The sequence below is a fragment of the Cynoglossus semilaevis genome, chromosome 20 (assembly GCF_000523025.1).
Source record: "Cynoglossus semilaevis isolate Cse_v1.0 chromosome 20, Cse_v1.0, whole genome shotgun sequence".
Classification (NCBI taxonomy): domain Eukaryota; kingdom Metazoa; phylum Chordata; class Actinopteri; order Pleuronectiformes; family Cynoglossidae; genus Cynoglossus; species Cynoglossus semilaevis.
The window spans coordinates 1,406,509-1,426,452 of record NC_024326.1 but is presented as its reverse complement, the minus strand read 5'-3'; the positions used below and the strand labels follow the sequence as shown (position 1 = coordinate 1,426,452).

Here is a 19,944-nt window from a genome sequence, read left to right as displayed (position 1 = left end):
GTGGACACACACACACAAAGACAGGTGCAAAACTGTCATTTTTGTTCCATTCTTAAACATCGTCCTTTCTGTGTTTCCATCTCAACAGCGTGAGGGAGTTATCCTCTTTTGTGGAGACCACAACTCTAGGTCTTTCCAACACGGTGTCAGATTGCGACTACAACGGTCTTGTTGACATCATGGGACACCTCATGGCCATACGAGACAGACAGATCAGCAACGAGCAGCACTTTAAACCTCTCAAATCTACAGCTGAACTCCTGAAGACCTACGAACAGCAGCTTCCTGAAAGCGTCTACACACAGTTGGAAGTGTGTACAGTCACACTGACACACTACATCTGCACAAATATTAAGAAACATATCACAATAATCAATAATTATGCATTAGGAGCTACCAGAGAAGTGGAAGAGTTTAAGGAAAATTGCCTTCACTGTCAAACATGAAGTGGCCCCTCTGCAGGCAAATGAAGTCGCAGTTATTCGCAGGAAGTGTGTGCGGTTCGAGGTGAGTCTGTGTGTGAGGGAGGTAGGGTGTCCATGTGTGCAGCCTCTAACAGAGAGCTCACTGTCTGACATATAAACCCTCTCACTTTGTCTTACATTATGTATGAAGTAACTCCCCACCCCCTAAACCCTCTGTATTGTTAAAAATGTAAATGCGAAAATACTTTTACTTTTATTAATGCTAAATGTCTTCTTCTTTTTTTAATTCAGGTAAAACAGCACGAGTTCAGAGAAAAATTCCGAGACGAACTTATATTTAGGATCTCTGTGGAGGAGCCTTATAAATACATTGATAAGGTACTTATAGCTATAGCTATGAATTCCTGCAGTTCTGAGCGTTTTTGCATCAAACTAATGTACAGTGCCTCCGAATGTCTCCAGACCAACAGAGCAGTCGCAGCAATGGAGGCAGAAATGAAGAAGCTGCAGGACACAGCTGATTTGTTTGAAGTCAACTTCCCAGAATACAAGCAGCTGAGCCTTTGTCGCTCTGACATCATACTGGTCAAAGCAGTCTGGGACATGGTTATCTTCGTCAAGGTTAACTACTGGTCAAAGCAGTCTGGGACATGGTCATCTTCGTCAAGGTCAACACAACACTCTTTGTCACTATCCAAGAAAAGGGCCAAATAAACACAACTACATTTAAAGTGAATTGAACTGAAGATTCAACTCCAGAGTAAAAAAAAAGCCAAAATAACTAATAAAAAATGTCTTCCACCCTTAAATACATTAATACTTAGACTTAAGAAATTGAGTTCCAAGTTCTAAAAAGACTGTGTTTGAAACGTTGCCTTTTTCATCCATATGACAGACTAGTATAGAGGATTGGACTAAGACTCCATGGAAAGAAATCAATGTGGAGCAAATGGATATGGAACTGAGGCGATTTGCCAAAGTAGGACTGACAACAATTGTTTTTTAAAGGTAAAAATGATTTGAAATGACTTATACATGCTCTTAAAACTACTATTAAACTATCAAAGGAGATGAAGATGCTGGACAAGGAAGTGCGAGTGTGGGACGTCTACATAGGTCTGGAATCCACCGTGAAGAACCTGCTGACGTCTCTGAGAGCCGTCAATGAGCTGCAGAACTCTGCTGTCAGAGAAAGGCACTGGCAGCAGCTTATGAACACCACTGGGGTATGACAAAGGCCTGTTATTATATTTTGAAACTTCATCAGACGTCCAGTCCTAACCACTGCATTGTTCTCCATCTATTGTATCTTCACTAAACTTCAGCCTTGTTTCAATGTCTCCACCATCCAGCTCAGATGTGTTGAACCTAATCAGCCTGATCAGACATTTAATCCTCTCAATGGTTGATTTGTTATTTCCCAGGTCCGGTTTATAATGGGTGAGGGCACCACCCTGGGGGACCTTTTGGAATTACAGCTTCACCGTGTGGAGGATGAAGTCAAAAACATAGTGGACAAAGCTGTAAAAGAAATGGCCATTGAGAAGGTAAGCAAATGGGAATATGTCATACTCTTTAGATCTATATAACAACTGTGGTAAATGCTAAAGGTTAGAAAGGTCATTTTATATAAACAAAAAAGACAATTCATACTAAAACATGTAACTATTTATTCTTTTAAGTCTTGCAGAAAAAAATAGAAATGAATAACAAAGCATTTCCTGTTGATCTTTAGGTTTTGGCAGAGATAACCAAGACATGGAGTGTTATGTCATTGTCCTATGAGACTCATACAAGCACAGGAACTCCTCTGCTTAAAGCAGATGAGAATCTAATTGAGACACTTGAAGACAACCAGGTATGTTTGTGTTGTTCCACTTTTTTTTTAAGTTTCCCCCAAGATGGACAAACAGGGATTTTTTTTTTAATCTTCTTCCAGACATTCTTCCAGTTTCTGATTTGTTGCTTCTCAGGTGCAGCTGCAGAACATCCTGATGAGTAAATATGTGGAGTACTTCCAGGAGGAGGTGAGTGGTTGGCAGAGGAAGCTGATGGTGGCTGACCTTGTCATCTCCACCTGGATGTCAGTCCAGAGAACTTGGGCCCACCTCAACGCCATCTTTACCAACAGCCACGACATTCGCTGCCAGCTGGCCAGTGAGGCCGAGCGCTTCCAGGGAATACATTCTGACTTCCAGGTTACACATGCACACTGGAGAGAAACAGTTGGATATTCAGCCGTACTTTTTAATTACCTGACATCTCCATCTTTGTCAATGCCTGCTCCTTCACACAGACCTTGATGACTGAGGTGGTGCAGAACAGTAATGTGGTCGAGGTGACCAATCAAACTGGCTACCTAGAGAACCTGGAGGCTCTGCAGCAGAGGTTGTCAGTGTGTGAGAAGGCCCTGGCTGAGTATCTGGAGACCAAGAGGCTCACCTTCCCCAGATTCTACTTTGTCTCTGCCTCAGACCTCCTGGAGATAGTCTCCAGAGGCACACAACCTCAACAGGTAAGAGTTTGCTGTATGTAACTATTTATTCTTTTAAGTCTTGCAGAAAAAAATAGAAATGAATAACAAAGCATTTCCTGTTGATCTTTAGGTTTTGGCAGAGATAACCAAGACATGGAGTGTTATGTCATTGTCCTATGAGACTCATACAAGCACAGGAACTCCTCTGCTTAAAGCAGATGAGAATCTAATTGAGACACTTGAAGACAACCAGGTATGTTTGTGTTGTTCCACTTTTTTTTTAAGTTTCCCCCAAGATGGACAAACAGGGATTTTTTTTTTAATCTTCTTCCAGACATTCTTCCAGTTTCTGATTTGTTGCTTCTCAGGTGCAGCTGCAGAACATCCTGATGAGTAAATATGTGGAGTACTTCCAGGAGGAGGTGAGTGGTTGGCAGAGGAAGCTGATGGTGGCTGACCTTGTCATCTCCACCTGGATGTCAGTCCAGAGAACTTGGGCCCACCTCAACGCCATCTTTACCAACAGCCACGACATTCGCTGCCAGCTGGCCAGTGAGGCCGAGCGCTTCCAGGGAATACATTCTGACTTCCAGGTTACACATGCACACTGGAGAGAAACAGTTGGATATTCAGCCGTACTTTTTAATTACCTGACATCTCCATCTTTGTCAATGCCTGCTCCTTCACACAGACCTTGATGACTGAGGTGGTGCAGAACAGTAATGTGGTCGAGGTGACCAATCAAACTGGCTACCTAGAGAACCTGGAGGCTCTGCAGCAGAGGTTGTCAGTGTGTGAGAAGGCCCTGGCTGAGTATCTGGAGACCAAGAGGCTCACCTTCCCCAGATTCTACTTTGTCTCTGCCTCAGACCTCCTGGAGATAGTCTCCAGAGGCACACAACCTCAACAGGTAAGAGTTTGCTGTATGATTTTTTTATTCTTTTTTTTTTTTTTTTACAGAGAATTACTAGAAAAATCACAGCATGGGTTGTATTTTTATTTCCAGGTGACTCGCCATTTGCTGAAGCTATTTGACAACATAGCAGATCTTCGCTTCAAGGACTCAGACAAAAATTGCAGGGAGGAGGATGAGGAGGCAGTTGCTATAGGGATGTACAGCCGAGAAGGAGAGTACGTGTCTTTCTCTGAGCCCTGTGTCTGTAAAGGACAGGTAATTTGATTTTTTTGTGTCAAAGTGCACTGATACAGTAATCCATAATCTTGTTACTTTGGTATAGATAAAATTACTTTTCTTTGTTTACAAAAAAGTACATGTAGATAATTGGATTATTTGTTTTCATGTGGGCATGTCTTGTTCTTCTTCAGGCAGAGTGTTGGTTAAGTGCCTTGGAAAACACCATGCGCTGCACGGTCCAGAAAGAGATCCAGGAGGCTGTGGCTGCATACGAAGACAAACCACGAGAGCAGTGGCTCTTTGACTATCCTGCACAGGTCTGGGGTTTTATAATAATGTTAAAACTTCATGAAATGTGTTAAGACATAACAACTCTAATGAATAAAAATGTAATTCAGTACAACAATAGAGACAACGCTGCTATCAAGGGTTCTTGAATGTAGGTTAATAATGAGAAGAGATCTTATTACTTCAACAATGTCTCAGACCGTGGGGAGGTAGTTCCAGGGGCCTTTTATAACAATACGCAGCAAGTGAGCAGCACTGTTATAGGTTCTGTTGTAATATTCAGGTTAAAAAAAGGAGCACATTTGCAGTGTGGCTAGAACTACTGCTTATCTTAAGTTCTTAGGATGGGTGGAAGCTTCAGTGTTTGGAGCACTTCCTGGTTTTTATTTGCATGCATGACATTGAAAGATTAATTATTGTATAACATCAAATCAAAGGCTATTTATAAAAGTAAAAATGGCCATCCTATTATATCAATGTTTAAAGGACTGGGGCCTAGACTCTTCTGGAACACCACAGGCAGACTTGGATGGATTCACATTTCTGACTTCACAAGTGAAAAGACAAACTGTTGAACTGTTTCCTCTTATTTTATAGGTTGGTCTTACTGGGAGTCAGGTGTGGTGGGCTACAGATGTGGGTATTGCCTTCAAGAGGGTGGAGGAGGGCTTTGAAACTGCACTGAAAGACTACAATAAAAAACAGGTACCAATGACAGAAGTTGTAATCAAGGATTGCATTCAGCAGAAACTGTGTGTTTGTGATGTAGATGTATCCTGTTTTCTTTTCCCAGATAACCCAGCTGAACTCACTAATCCACATGCTGCTCGGAGATTTAACTCCTGGAGACAGACAGAAAATTATGACCATCTGCACGATAGATGTCCACGCTCGGGATGTTGTTGCCAGTCTCATTGCTCAGAAGGTAGTGCCAATTTAATTTTTTATCATCAAGTTTTACATTTATTTAAAGCCAGCGACCAGGCATTTCTGTTGGTGTCCGTAGGTGACGACAGGACAGTCATTTGCCTGGCTGTCACAGCTACGCCATCGCTGGGATGATGAAACCAGACACTGTTACGTGAACATCTGTGATGCCCAGTTCCAGTTCAGCTATGAATACCTTGGAAACACCAACAGACTGGTCATCACTCCACTCACTGACAGGTGACATAATTTGGTACAGCACTATTTGCACTACGATTTGCTTTGTTTTCCATTTCTACTCCGGTTCCTTGTTCTTTTAGATGCTACATTACCCTGACCCAGTCTCTCCACCTGACTATGAGTGGCGCCCCCTCAGGCCCAGCAGGTACTGGTAAGACGGAGACGACCAAAGATCTGGGACGCTCCCTGGGCATCATGGTGTATGTTTTCAACTGCTCAGAGCAGATGGACTACAAGGTAACGTAGACTGTGCAGAGTGTCAGCGTATGTCTCTCTTATTTCGCCTGTAGTTGATCCACTTTACTGTATCTCTCTGGGCATGTGTCATAATTCTTCAGTCTATAGGTAACATTTACAAAGGCCTGGCTCAGACAGGAGTCTGGGGATGCTTTGATGAGTTTAACAGGATCTCAGTGGAAGTGCTGTCAGTGGTAGCCGTGCAGGTCAAAACTATACAGGACGCAGTACGGAACAAGAAGCAAAGGTACATGTGGATTTATAAAATAAAAAAGGACTTCTCCTTATGTTCAAGATTCTAGTATTTCTGGACAAACCAATGACACTTTGTGTGTACAGATTCCACTTCCTGGGAGAAGAGATTGAGCTGAAGCCAACTGTGGGCATTTTCATCACTTTAAACCCTGGTTATGCAGGAAGAGCTGAACTGCCTGAGAACCTTAAGGCTCTGTTCAGGTCAGACAAAAACCCTGAAGATGTAGAGGTGTACATTGTTACGACTTATTGATCTGAATATACTTTATATAATTTGTCTATTGATCAGGCCCTGTGCCATGGTGATCCCTGACTTTGAGTTGATCTGTGAGATCATGTTAGTGGCAGAAGGATTTATTGATGCTCGGCTGCTTGCACGTAAATTCATCAGTCTCTACACTCTCTGTAAAGAGCTGCTGTCCAAACAGGTACGTGTGCAACACAGTTTGTCAGCTCAGGAATTCATATTTTTATTCATATATGTATTCTACACTCTATTCACAGGGGGAATGTGAACACCAAAAATAAGATTTAAATGTTTATTTATCACAACATACTCAAATACAAGGCCAAACCAAAAGTTACAAATACATTAAACAAGCCTCAGTTTGGACACTTTCTTGTATTTTTAACTTTACTGTTATTGTGAGAGTTGACTTTTGGCCGACTTTGTGTGCCTGGAGACTGTCAATTAGTTTGTGATTTTTGTTCTTTTCCTTTTAAAAATGTGATTCCCATTCAAGTATGATAATCTGTTTTTTTAGCTGACTGTAGAGTTAGATCAGGGTTGGCCCCACTTTTTGGGTCGGAGGACAGAATGAGGTTTAAAATCTGACTGGCTCTGGATTGGTTGGATAGAAAATGTTTTTGTGCAATTATGAGTAAAATGTAAAAAAGATTAATCCAGCCGTCATACTGTGGTTTTGCCCATGTCTGGGTTTGACTATACTATAATCTCCAATTGACAGAAGATGTTTACGAAAATCAAAAAACTCAACAGCAATGTCTTGTACCGACTGAAAGATTTGATTTCTGCAGTACTGAAATAACAAAAACTTTACTATTCAATAAAAAATACACTTTGTTTGTACCCAATGTGATTTCATTTACTACTTTATCTTTCAGGATCATTACGACTGGGGACTAAGGGCCATCAAGTCGGTCCTGGTCGTGGCGGGATCTTTAAAACGAGAGGATCGTAACAGGCCGGAAGAACAGGTGGGAACTGATCTTTCTCACTCACCCCTGTTTCAAATGGCCTACAGTTACAGTTGTAAATCCATTACAATTTTTTCCACAGGTGTTGTTGCGGGCACTGAGGGACTTTAACCACCCTAAGATAGTGACCAGTGATGTGCCCATATTTCTGGGGCTCATCAGTGACCTGTTTCCTCAGCTGGAAGTGGCCAGGAAGAAAGATCCTGAGCTGGAGAGTGCAGTTCGCCAGTCAGTCAGTGAACTGCGTCTGCAGCCTGAGGAGAACTTCATACTTAAGGCACCTTATATTAGCCCTTTGTTTTAAAGCAGTTGTCATAAGTTACTGCTACATTTATTGGTTTGGTCATAGCTAAAGTTCTGGTGTCCACAGGTCACTCAGCTGGAGGAGCTGCTGGCTGTCAGGCACTCTGTGTTTGTAGTAGGTGGACCAGGAACTGGAAAAAGTCAGGTTGAGTTATTCATGGATTCTAATAAGCCACATATTATGCACTACATGTCCATTTTTAGATTCTCTGCTGCACCAGAGTATTATTAACTCATATTCTTTATTATCTCCATTAGATCCTAAAAACACTTTTCAGAACGTATTTCAACTTGAAGATGAAACCTGTGTGGAACGACATCAACCCTAAAGCAGTGACCACAGATGAGTTGTTTGGATTTCTGCACCCTGCCACCAGAGAGTGGAAAGATGGTAAGGACTTACCTGTTTTTTTAATCAACTATTAGACATTTCAGGCGACTCCAAGGTTGAGGAATACTGCTCTACTCTACTGCTCTGTTTGTTCATATATATTGTTATTTTAAGGATGTCAAAATTTCATTTTGGAAGACTAAGATGGAATAGGCTGACATTTGTTTCATTTTATAGACCAAATAAGAAACAAAAGAATACAGATTTAATACATATTTTAGTTAGATGTGTCATTGCATTTACTTTGTCATTTATTTTAGGTCTGTTGTCCTTGACAATGAGAGAGTTAACTTCATTGATGCATGATGGGCCAAAATGGATTGTTCTGGATGGAGATATTGACCCAAAGTGGATTGAGTCCCTGAACACAGTGATGGATGACAATAAGGTAAAAACAGGTCTTTGGTCTCTGTCTGTGTGCGCCCGTTCCTTACCTCTTTCTTCTTACCTCTACTCCTACTTTTTTTTCCGCAGGTTATTTATATTTATATTTCTTTCGTGTTTTGGAAATTTAGAGCGACGTGTAAAAAATGAATCTGACTGGAAATGACTTGAACCTCTCCTAACTTGTTGTCAGTTTTGTGTTTTCAGGGCATGTTTGCTCCAGTAAGTCTAATGATCTCGTCCTGTGTTCAGGTTCTGACCTTGGCCAGTAATGAGAGGATCAGTTTGTCCCCCTCCATGCGGTTGCTCTTTGAGATCTCTCATCTTAAAGCTGCTACTCCAGCTACTGTTTCCAGAGCAGGAATTCTCTACGTCAACCCACAGGATCTCGGCTGGAGCCTGTAAGAGCGATTTTTCTTAGCTCTCAAAAACAATTTTTTAATTGTGCTTGGGTTAAGCTGCTGTCTTTGTTGTGTTACCAGTTATGTGACCAGCTGGATAGACACTCGGAAGGCTCTGTCAGAGAGAGCCAACCTTACCATTCTGTTTGATAAATATGTGCCCTACTGTCTGGAACAAGTGCGATGTAACCTGAAGACCATCACTCGTGTACCGGAGAACAGCATGGTGCAGGTGAAAGGGAACTGTTCTGTAGGTCAGTCTGAAGGCTCTTTGTCATAATAAGTGTCATTTATGATTGTGTTTCTGTGTTGTTCAATCAGACGCTGTGTTCTTTGTTGGACTGTCTGCTGACTGAGGAGAACACACCCGCCGACTCTCCTCGAGAACTCTATGAGATCTACTTTGTCTTTGCCTGTGTCTGGGCTTTTGGTGGCGCTCTCTTCCAGGATCATGTACATGATAAATATTAATATATTATTAACATAGTAAACATAGGCAATATATAGTTCATTGATTCTGTTTTTTTCCCCAACCTTCATCTAAGCTGAATGATTACCGTGCTGAATTCAGCCGCTGGTGGTCGAAAGAGATGCGAGCAGTGAAGTTTCCATCACAGGGAACAGTCTTTGACTATTTCATAGACCCAGAGACCAAAAAGTTCACTCCCTGGAGCGAAAAGATGCTGCCGTTTGAGATGGAGCCTGATCTCCCATTACAGGTATTGGTGCAAGTTGTTACTTTTATATTCATTGTTGAACAAATCAAAGACAGTTAAAACTTGATTCTTTTTTTTCCTTGCAGACCGTACTGGTCCACACACCAGAAACCATCTGCCTAACCTATTTCATCGACCTGCTGATCCAGAAAGGGAAACCTATCATGTTAGTGGGCAACGCAGGAGTGGGCAAGACCATCCTGGTGTCTGATAAAGTGGCCAAGCTGAAGGAGGACTACATGGTGGCCAAGGTCCCCTTCAACTACTACACTACATCAGCCATGCTGCAGAGTAAGAGTCAAAGAAATGAAGAGAATAAAAAACAAGATCATTTAAAACAATATATTAAAAAATGAACAAAAGGAAAACTGAAATAGATAATGGAATTATACAATACCGTATTAGAGCAACATATACATGTCATGATATTAAATACACGGGACAAGCATCATCACATTGTGAGACACATTTTGTTGTTTGGAATCACTCACATAGCCTACTTTGTATGTGAACAATGTTCTCCTCTTTGCTTGATGTTAATATTTGATTTTTTTTTTGTAATCCTATTTGGACTGCACTTAGACAGTGTTTTAAAATTAGGCTGCATGAGTGGTTCATATTTGACAGCTCTGCTCTCTACCTATGAATACTCCAACTGGGACCAGCTCTGCCCACAAGCAATAATATTATCTCCGTTAAATGCACAACAGGGGTGCTAGAAAAACCTCTGGAGAAGAAAGCCGGTCGTAAATTTGCTCCTCCCACCTCCAAAAGACTCATCTACTTCATAGACGATCTCAACATGCCCGCGGTGGACGTGTACGGAACAGTGCAGCCGCACACACTGATACGACAGCACCTGGACTACAACCACTGGTGAGTGCTGCAGTCACAGGAAATGATTCCTTACTTTCCTTTAAACAAAGTAATGGAGTCATTCTAAACTTGCGCTACTTTTTAGGTATGACCGACAGCGTCTGGTCCTGAAGGATATTCATAACTGTCAGTACATCACATGCATGAACCCAACAGGTGGAAGTTTCTCTATTAACCCCAGGCTTCAGGTAAACAACTCTATATTATCACTACCATTGGATGCCAGTATGTGTTAAACAGTGATGGTACAGTGTTATGGAAGGCCTTGGAAGTGCTTGAATTCCAGTTTGTTTGGTTTGTTAAAGTCTTTGAAGTCAGTCTTTGATTTTGGAAAAAAATACTTACATTTCTGCAAACTTACTCACTCACTCCTAAATCCTCCCTTTTATTTGTTTTCAGAGACATTTCTCTGTGTTTGCTGTACATTTCCCTGGAGCCGATGCATTAGCCACCATCTTCTCCAGCATCCTGTCAGCTCACTTCCTTCATGGGGGATTCAGCTACGGCATGTCTCGCTCAGTTGGCACTCTCCTACAGGTGTTTGCATAGAACACTGTATCACATTAAAACTGTTTACTGTCATTCATTTAACATTACTTTGTCAAGATGTTCCTGCTGTTCGTCCATGTAGTTAACGTACTTTGTTTTGTCTTTTAATAATAATCCAGGCAGCTATTTGTCTGCACCAGAAAATCAGTCAGAACTTCCTCCCTACAGCCATACGATTCCACTACATCTTCAACCTGCGGGACCTTTCCAACGTCTTTCAGGTATCACAAGCAAAGTGGTTAAATCTGCATAAAAGGAATGGCATGTAATGTATAACTACTACACAGTGTTAAGAATCACTGTGTAGTACTAATGAACCCATCTGACCTGGTGTGCAGGGCATCATGTTTGCCCAGCCAGAGTGTATCCGTTACCCCATGGACCTGGTTCATCTGTGGCTCCACGAGAGCTCCAGAGTTTACTCTGACAAACTGATGGATGAGAAGGATGTGGAGCTATTTAATAAAATCCTGCTGGACACTGGCAAGAGGTTTTTTGAGGTAAGTCACAGAAACAGTGTCATCCCTGAGGATGAAGGCAATATTTAAAAATAAAAAAATTGATTTAAGTTGGGCATCCAGGTTTACCACGTCCTTGACCTACAGCATTACACTGTTCTCTGGCCAACAGATTCCTTTTGCTACATATTTTGTCACATGTAATTGTATTTAAGTTCCCACTTAGGGGAGAAATGTAAGTTATATCACCGCTAGGAACCGAGCCATGACATAAATTCGAGGATCCCCTGTATTTATATTTTTTACCTTTTTTTTTTATTATTATTCCAGGGAATCGATGAATCCATCTTCATTCACCAGCCTTTGGTGTACTGTCACTTTGCTCACGGAGTGGGAGAACCTCGCTATCACCAGGTCGACACTTTTGTTCACTCTCCAACTAGTCAGAGCTGCTTCAGTTTGCAATTCATGTTACTCCTCTTCAAGCATCATTTGTTCTTAGCTATTGCGGTGATAAAATGGGTGAAATAAATTGTTTGTGACATAAATAGGATTACAGCAGTGAATATGAGGCGCATACAAATGCTGAGATGTTAATAACGCAAATTTTGGCTGACAAATCTAATCAGCGAGGAAATAAATGAGGATGAATGTGCTGCCATTAACAAACTAATTACCTTGTGGTATTTTTCATGGTTTGAGGATTGAAAATTAATCCACTCATGTCTTGATAAGAACTTAATTACATTTTATTCCTGGAAGTACCCACGTTGTGACTTGGAAACGGCTGCTCTCGCTCATTTGTTTATTTTTCCAATCCTGTCAGGCTGCAGACTGGGAGAAACTCCAGAAGACGCTGGCTGATGCTCTGGAGCATTATAATGAGCTGCACGCTGTCATGGACCTGGTGCTGTTTGAAGAAGCCATCCAGCATGTGTGAGACACATACAAACACGAGCCCTGCAGTCAAACACAAACTGTCTAGGAATATAAACAGAGAGGGAGTTACACTGATGAGCACATATGTTAACCCAGACCACACACACACACACAGAGGAGCTTATGCTTATACATATAGAATGTTAATTTTAGTGTCTGTGCTCAGGTGTCGTATCAGTCGCATCTTGGAGGCCCCCTATGGAAACGCTCTGCTGGTTGGAGTCGGAGGCAGCGGGAAGCAGAGTTTATGTCGGCTGGCTGCCTTCCTCAGCACACTGGAGGTTTTCCAGATCACTCTGAGAAAAGGTTACGGCATCAATGACCTTAAGGTAAAAACACAACACACTCAGGATTAATGCCAAATGACATCCCACCCTGTAATACACATTTTAGGACCCATCTCATAACTTCTAATTTACCCTCATTTCCAGAGTGATATAGCAGCGCTGTATATGAAGGTGGGGGTGAAGAACATTGGCACCGTGTTCCTTCATACAGATGCTCAAATTCCAGATGAACGCTTCCTGGTGCTCATCAATGACATGTTGGCCTCAGGTTGGTCACACTGGCTTTCTCTGCTTGAATTAACAGGATAAAAACACATTCTTAGTGCAGATATTAAAAATTCTAAGCACTGAGACCTTTGTACAAAGAGAAAGGAAAAAATGACTTTTTATCCTTTGCCCTTGAATAGAGAACAGAAAAAGAAAACGAAAAATAAATTGCTGGTTAAAAACAATTATCATTAGATGTAGAAAAAAGGTGCGTTTTATAAAATTAAAGAAGAACTTATACATTTCTGTTTTTAGGTGATATTCCTGACCTGTTTAACGATGAAGACATGGACACTATTGTGTCTTCCATCCGTATGGAGCTCAGAGGACTGGGACTTATGGACACAAGGGACAACTGCTGGAGCTTTTTCATTGAGAGGATACGACGGCAGCTCAAAGTCTGAGTCATCTCTGTGTTATTTTGTATCTGTAACATAATGTGCAGTACAGTGTAGACATGTTAGGAAGGTTTTTACACTGACTTTAATCTTTCTTTCGTTAATACTAAACTAAATTAAGGTCTCTCAACAAAAAAATAAGAGATTTAATAAAGAGTGTTGTTAATTCTCCAAAATCATATCTATCTTGATCAAAAAAGTCTTCGATTCACATCATCTTTTATCTTCTTTTGTCCAGGTGGTTCTTTGTTTCTCACCAGTTGGATTTACACTGCGGACGAGAGCACGGAAATTCCCCGCGCTGGTGAACTGTACAGCAATAGACTGGTTTCACCCTTGGCCTCAGCTCGCTCTGCAGTCGGTCAGCACCACTTTCATAGAGAAGATACCTGGACTGGAGGTGACGGCTCATTCACTCCCATTCATTACTGCGGCTTTTTAAAGTTGATGCTAAGACCTTAGTATAAAGAAAATACTAGACTTCATACGTATGGATTCACTGGAGTTCAGTTCCTGAAGCCCGAGGCGGCCAGTACCGTTTTAAATCTATAAATCTTCTGTGTGTGTTCACCCACTGCAGCCAGATGTCAGGGCCTCCATCAGCGAGTTCATCTCTTACGCCCACACGTGTGTCAACGAGGTGAGTTACTGTACAAACCACATTCAACTCCTCATCTGATCTGAAGTGTTTACCTTTGCTTCACATGCACGACGCAGGTGAGTGTCAAGTACCAACAGAACGAGAAGCACTTCAACTACACCACCCCCAAGAGTTTCCTGGAGTTTATGAAGCTGTACGGCAACCTCCTGGGGACCAAACGCACGGAGCTGACTGAGAAGATGGAGCGGCTGGAGAACGGACTGCAGAAGCTGCAGTCGACCGCCTCACAGGTCACTTCCCCAGTGCACTGCATGAATGTGTCAAAATAACTTTGACCACCCGACACGTTCGTGTCAACCCATGTTTTTACTCCGTGTTAGGTGGAGGATTTGAAGGCCAAATTAGCAGTGCAGGAGGTGGAGCTTTGGCAGAAGAACTCAGACATTGAAGCTCTCATCGCTAAGATTGGACAGCAGACAGACAAGCTGAACCAGGAGAGGGCTGTGGCTGATGCTGAGGAGCAGAAGGTAATGACAGTGTCTGAACATCAAATTAATCAAGACAGATGTTCAGACATCAGCGGAGATCTCAGAGAAAGCCATTTGATATTGTTGTTGTTATTCTTCTTTAGAAAAAATGTGAGATTAATTTGAGGACTAGAAACTTTTGTACAACATTTAAAACAATTACAAACTGTTGAATGCAGATGTCATCCTTCATAGGCATAAGGAAATAACAGTGACCACAGACATCATCCTATATCACATACACCATCACACAGGTCCACTGATGTTTATGTTTGTGATGATGTATTACTGTGAAATGTTGGACTGGTTACATATCATTTGTTGTTTTGGTTTTTTTTTTTAGGTTGCTGCAATTCAAGCTAAAGTGACCAAACAGCAGCAGGAGACAGAGGATGACTTGGCCAAAGCTGAACCTGCCTTACAGGCAGCTCATGCAGCCCTAAATACACTTAACAGGGTGAAAAAATATTTCTTTTTTTTATTATTATTTCTGCTTAACAGTATTTTTTGTTGTATTGAAGAAGATAGCAAGGTTCTGTGGGTTTTGTTTTCAGTTAAACCTGACAGAGCTGAGGACGTTCCCCAACCCTCCAGCTATTGTCACCAACGTGTCGGCAGCTGTCCTCGTCCTCATGGCTCCTCAAGGCAGAATCCCTAAAGATCGCAGCTGGAAGGCCTCCAAGATGATTATGAGCAAGGTGATGGTTTACAGAAGCGTCTGAACGTGTGCCCCTAATGTTGGCTTACTCTGAGAAATCTAAAAAAAACTTAAAACTGTTGAAGTTGTTTCACAAAACTATATTAATTGAAAACAAATATTTACATAGGGATTTATTATTATAATTATTTCATAAAGTAATAGTGAACCTTTTAAATTTACTTTCTAACTGTACATACGTGTCCCAGGTTTATTAGCTTTTATTGTTTACTTTCTGCTGTGCTGCTGGTCCTTGGCACAGATGTTGTGGATTAAAAGGGTTTTTATTGCTGTTGAGCTGCCTTTGTGTAACCTTTAATAATCCAACAGTCCTGTCACTGCAACATACAGTTAAGACACTATGATCTAAAGTGCTATTTAATTGGACTCACATACGTGCATTTGCACAAACAGGTGGACGACTTCCTGCAAGCTCTGGTGAACTTTGACAAAGAACACATCCCCGAGGCCACAGTGAAGTGTGTTAGAGACGATTACCTCAGTGACCCCGAGTTCAACCCCGAGTTTGTTCGACATAAATCCTCTGCTGCCGCAGGGCTCTGTGCCTGGGTCATCAACATCGTGCGCTTCCATGAGGTACTGGCTTTGACGGCAGCTGTCTCACTAACTGTACAGAGCCTGTCATTAGGGTAAGATTAACCTAACTGGTTATAATAATGGTTGATTCAATAAGTATTTCCTTTTTCCCCAACCATCATGCTGTTCTGGACAGATTTTTGTAAGTATATCTAATTTTTGTCATTGTTTTCATTTTAATATTTTAAACATTTAATATTTAGTATTTTATACCTAACAATATAAAGATAGTTACAGCATGTGAGTGTGTGTGTGTGTATCATCAGGTGGCGTGTGAGGTAGAGATGAAGAGGATGTGTTTGGCTCAGGCCAATGCTGATCTGGCTGAGGCTGCGGAGAAATTACAGGTCATCAGAAGGAAACTTGCTGTAAGTCTTCTCTCATTATTCTGGATTGAAAGTTGTTTTTTATCTAAAGATTTGCTCTCTGATCTTAGGTCGTTGATCATCAAGGTCATAGTTAAAAAGCAGTCTTTTCAGAGGAAGTTAAAGAGACGTTTAAATTCAGCCTCATGTCTTGATGTAATCTGAAATAACACGACACAGCAGATGTGATTTGATGCTTGATGCGACTCCAACGCTCCAGAGTTGTTAATGAATCTCATTGTTATTCAGCGCCTAGACAAAGAAATGGCTGGGTTTTTACACTTACTATAGTAAATGAAAGACTCTTGAAAGTGTAGGTGACACTTCTGGTCCTGATCTGTGTCATTGATGTAAAGGTCGACAGACTCGCGTCTATTAATTGACTAAATTAGGTTTTCTTTTTTTACAGGCCTTTAAGATTTTGTTTAGTTTTAACCTTGAGGTGTGCCTTTGGTAACTTATTGTTGCTGTTGCTTTAATAATCTTAAATGATCCACTCCCAGGAGCTGGACAGTCACCTGGAAACCCTGACAAGTGAGTTTGAGAAAGCCACATCAGAGAAGCTGCGTTTCCAGGAGGAGGTCAACTACACAAACAAGACGATAGAACTGGCCAATCGGCTGGTCAAAGGACTTGAGGTGAGCGCAGCAGTCGCCGTTAGAAGATCTGTGACTTTTTCAACGTCCTGTTCATTTATTTACTTTCATTCATTCTCCATTAAGAACAAACTGACCACGTGACGCCTTTTTGTGTGTGTTTCAGAGTGAGAATGTGCGTTGGACTCACTCTGTGTCTCAGTACCATGAACAAGAGGAGACTCTTAGTGGGGACGTTCTCCTCACTGCAGCTTTCATCTCCTATGCTGGTCCTTTTTCCAAGAAGTACAGAAGAGAGCTGCTGGAGAACCTCTGGATGCCATTTCTGTGCAATCAGAAGGTCATTATTATACCAAAAAACTGAACACGAGTTAAATTAACAGTCGATGTATACTTATTATTACCATTTTCTGTACATCTTTCAGACAAAACCAAAATGCTTCTTCTTTTCTATCTGCTCTGTTTCCCCTATATTCATCTCATATAAGTGCTGGGTGGGCTTTGCCTCATATTTCTATCATCCTTGCTTCAGGTCACCATCCCCATGACTGAGGCCTTGGATCCAGTGACAATGCTGACTGATGATGCCATGGTGGCCCAGTGGAACAACGAAGGTCTACCAGGAGATAAAATGTCCACTCAGAACGCATCCATCCTTACCAACTGTGAGCAGTGACATCAAATATCCAGCACAGCTAACCACATGGAGTCTTTATTCCAGGAAATCATAACCCCGCTTTAATGACAAATACAAAATGTAAATCCTTGGGAGTTGTTTTTCAGGCGAGCGCTGGCCTCTCCTTATTGACCCTCAGCTGCAGGGCATCAAGTGGATCAAGAGTCACTATGACAACAACCTCAAAGTCATCAGTCTTGGGCAGCGAGGGTTCGTATTTTCATCTCCTTTTAACTCTAAGTGGCCATAATGGCTTTCAACACAAACTCTAAATAGCTGCGAGGAATGACCTAAAAATCTGAAGCTGTAGTTGTACTTGAGGGAAGGTAGGATTCTGACCCTGATGATGTACACACTTGGAGTCAAACCAGGGCCACCTGGCTGATTTCTATGGTTTAATGCTAATATATTCTCGGCCGCTACAGTCTTCTGGCGCTGTTTCACCCTTTCCCTTTACCATTGTTTGCCTTTTCACCTTGTTCCCTACAAATGTTAGATGCCATTTTAATTATCTTCTTGTATTTTCATCTTCCTCCCACTGCTCTCCAACGTCCCTTTAATGCTACAAGGCAGTTGTTCTTTTTCCATTTTATTTTCAGGTACGTAGATGTAATAGAACAGGCTGTAGTGGCCGGGGACACGGTCCTCATTGAGAACCTTGAGGAGACCATTGACCCTGTTATTGACCCTCTGCTGGGACGACACACGATCAAGAAGGGCAGGTAATGACCACACACACAAACGTGAGTGAGCATCTAAAGAGAACGTTAGAAGCATTCTCATCTCCCTGCATTTTCTCTCTTTACTTCAGTTGTATCAAAGTTGGAGACAAGGAGTGTTTCTTCCACCCAAGCTTCAGACTGATCCTTCACACTAAACTGGCCAACCCTCACTACAAACCAGAGATTCAGGCTCAAACCACACTGATAAATTTCACTGTGACCAGAGATGGACTGGAGGACCAGCTCCTGGCCCAGGTCGTAAATCAGGAGAGACCAGACCTGGAGAGACTCAAGGTGGGTCAAATGGCTGTGATTTAAATGAATTTAACTCACACAGGTCAACTAGTGTTTTAAATCATACCACATTTGTCTAATGTCCCTGCAGATTGAACTGACCAAACAGCAGAACATGTTCAAGATTGAGCTGAAGTTCCTGGAGGACGAGCTCCTGACCAGGTTGTCTGCTGCCGACAGTAACTTCCTGGGTGACAACGTGTTGGTAGAGAGGCTGGAGACCACCAAACACACTGCTGCTGAGATTGAGATGAAGGTAACACTGATGTATTTGAGCTCCAAAATATGTTAAGTGGGGATTGGAGAATATCAGAGTAACATGTGTTTCACAGTACGTTTAACTTTTTTGGCTTCACCGTCTCTCTCCTCCATTGTCTCTCTGTCCTGTCTGTCTCTGTACTCTCAGGTCCAGGAAGCTAAAGTGAATGAAGTGAAGATAAACGAGGCCAGAGAACATTACCGGCCCGTTGCTGTCAGAGCCTCTCTTCTCTACTTTATCATGAACGATCTCAACAAGATAAATCCAATGTATCAGTTCAGCCTCAAGGTAATGGGATTGGAGAGAGTTGAGAACTCCGACAGTTTAGATTACAGGGTGTGAAAGTCGCTAAAAGAACCGACCGTTTAAGAAATGACTCACTGTTCAGATTTAAGGACCATCCGTACTTTCCACAGGCCTTCAACGTGGTTTTTCACAAAGCTGTGGAGATGGCAGACCCCTTTGAGGACGTGAAGATCAGAGTCCACACCCTGATCGACTGTGTCACCTACTCCTCCTTCAACTACATCAGCAGGGGCCTGTTTGAGAGAGACAAGCTGACCTTCACTGCACAGCTGGCCTTTCAGGTGTGAGTCTGTGTGAGGCACTGCCACTGAGCGTCAGCGTTTGTGTTTTTGACCATGAGTGTTTTTTGTTTTTTTTTCTCTATCTGCCAGCTGCTCCTGATGAGTAAAGAGATAGATGTGAGAGAGCTGGACTTCCTGCTTCGTTTCAACATCGACCACCAGTACGTCAGCCCCGTTGAGTTTCTGTCCAACTCAGCATGGAGCGCCATTAAGGTACAAAGAGGGTTCGTCAGCTCTCAGAAGTTAATTACACCTGACACTGTTTTGGGTTTCTTTTTATCTGAGCAGGTAATGAGTTTCACGGATGAATTCCGAGGTCTGGACCGGGATATCGAGGGATCTCCAAAACGCTGGAAGAAACTGGTGGAGTCGGAGTCTCCAGAGAAGGAGAAGTTTCCTCAGGAATGGAAAGGAAAAAGCTCCCTGCAGAAGCTCATCATGATGAGAGCCCTGAGACCTGACAGAATGACCTACGCCCTTAGGTGAAGTACACACAATATGTCTGCCCCACCCACAAAGAATACACACTTATTTCTAAAAGGTTAAGGCAGTTTTCTTTAACAGTTTCAGACTATGTCTGTTTTAGGAACTTTGTGGAAGAGAAACTCGGAGTTAAATACACAGAGGGTCGGAAAACTGAGTTTGCAAAGTCCTTCAAAGAGAGTGGTCCAGCTTCACCTGTCGTCTTCATCCTCTCTCCTGGAGTTGATCCACTCAAAGATGTGGAGTCTTTGGGTACTAAATGCAAACATCCACACAGTTTGCCTGCACAAAACACACAAAATACTTTCTTTTATACTGAGTGACAGTAAAAGTCTAAGTATGTTTCAATGAGTGGAACTACTTGAGGTCA

At 42.0% G+C, this 19,944-nt stretch overlaps 2 protein-coding genes across 2 annotated transcripts in view; both read left to right on the top strand.

Moving 5' to 3' along the window:
* dnah9l (dynein, axonemal, heavy polypeptide 9 like) overlaps positions 1-19,944 on the top strand; it is a 28,988-nt gene that overhangs the window by 5,702 nt on the left and 3,342 nt on the right. Inside the window, 57 exon segments of the mRNA XM_025052399.1 lie at positions 29-311; positions 391-507; positions 717-1,046; positions 1,321-1,404; positions 1,493-1,651; positions 1,850-1,972; positions 2,161-2,283; positions 2,399-2,623; positions 2,722-2,940; positions 3,908-4,072; positions 4,228-4,353; positions 4,922-5,029; positions 5,118-5,249; positions 5,331-5,491; positions 5,572-5,728; positions 5,830-5,975; positions 6,068-6,184; positions 6,273-6,411; positions 7,109-7,201; positions 7,284-7,478; positions 7,572-7,649; positions 7,763-7,901; positions 8,135-8,283; positions 8,532-8,680; positions 8,762-8,912; positions 9,002-9,133; positions 9,226-9,399; positions 9,483-9,687; positions 10,107-10,272; positions 10,358-10,460; positions 10,672-10,809; positions 10,941-11,042; positions 11,160-11,321; positions 11,610-11,693; positions 12,106-12,215; positions 12,385-12,547; positions 12,650-12,773; positions 13,028-13,170; positions 13,409-13,570; positions 13,751-13,810; positions 13,888-14,061; positions 14,152-14,298; positions 14,642-14,755; positions 14,853-14,996; positions 15,410-15,592; positions 15,859-15,960; positions 16,461-16,595; positions 16,720-16,893; positions 17,086-17,218; positions 17,337-17,439; positions 17,829-17,951; positions 18,041-18,245; positions 18,337-18,501; positions 18,652-18,792; positions 18,921-19,091; positions 19,182-19,573; positions 19,678-19,826. Of these exon segments, the coding sequence (XP_024908167.1) occupies positions 29-311; positions 391-507; positions 717-1,046; positions 1,321-1,404; positions 1,493-1,651; positions 1,850-1,972; positions 2,161-2,283; positions 2,399-2,623; positions 2,722-2,940; positions 3,908-4,072; positions 4,228-4,353; positions 4,922-5,029; positions 5,118-5,249; positions 5,331-5,491; positions 5,572-5,728; positions 5,830-5,975; positions 6,068-6,184; positions 6,273-6,411; positions 7,109-7,201; positions 7,284-7,478; positions 7,572-7,649; positions 7,763-7,901; positions 8,135-8,283; positions 8,532-8,680; positions 8,762-8,912; positions 9,002-9,133; positions 9,226-9,399; positions 9,483-9,687; positions 10,107-10,272; positions 10,358-10,460; positions 10,672-10,809; positions 10,941-11,042; positions 11,160-11,321; positions 11,610-11,693; positions 12,106-12,215; positions 12,385-12,547; positions 12,650-12,773; positions 13,028-13,170; positions 13,409-13,570; positions 13,751-13,810; positions 13,888-14,061; positions 14,152-14,298; positions 14,642-14,755; positions 14,853-14,996; positions 15,410-15,592; positions 15,859-15,960; positions 16,461-16,595; positions 16,720-16,893; positions 17,086-17,218; positions 17,337-17,439; positions 17,829-17,951; positions 18,041-18,245; positions 18,337-18,501; positions 18,652-18,792; positions 18,921-19,091; positions 19,182-19,573; positions 19,678-19,826 (8,651 nt within the window).
* Positions 2,998-3,602, top strand: LOC112486284 (dynein heavy chain 9, axonemal-like). The gene is made up of 2 exons (XM_025052386.1): positions 2,998-3,154; positions 3,270-3,602. Exons 1-2 carry the CDS (start codon positions 3,065-3,067, stop codon positions 3,597-3,599), a joined length of 420 nt encoding a protein of 139 aa, XP_024908154.1. The 5' UTR covers positions 2,998-3,064; the 3' UTR covers positions 3,600-3,602.

Bases quoted from the DNA above. Each gene is read 5' to 3' on its own strand.
- LOC112486284 (XM_025052386.1), top strand. From the start codon at position 3,065: ATGTCATTGTCCTATGAGACTCATACAAGCACAGGAACTCCTCTGCTT. The intron at 3,155-3,269 runs GTATGTTTGTGT...GTTGCTTCTCAG, and splicing joins AGACACTTGAAGACAACCAG to GTGCAGCTGCAGAACATCCT.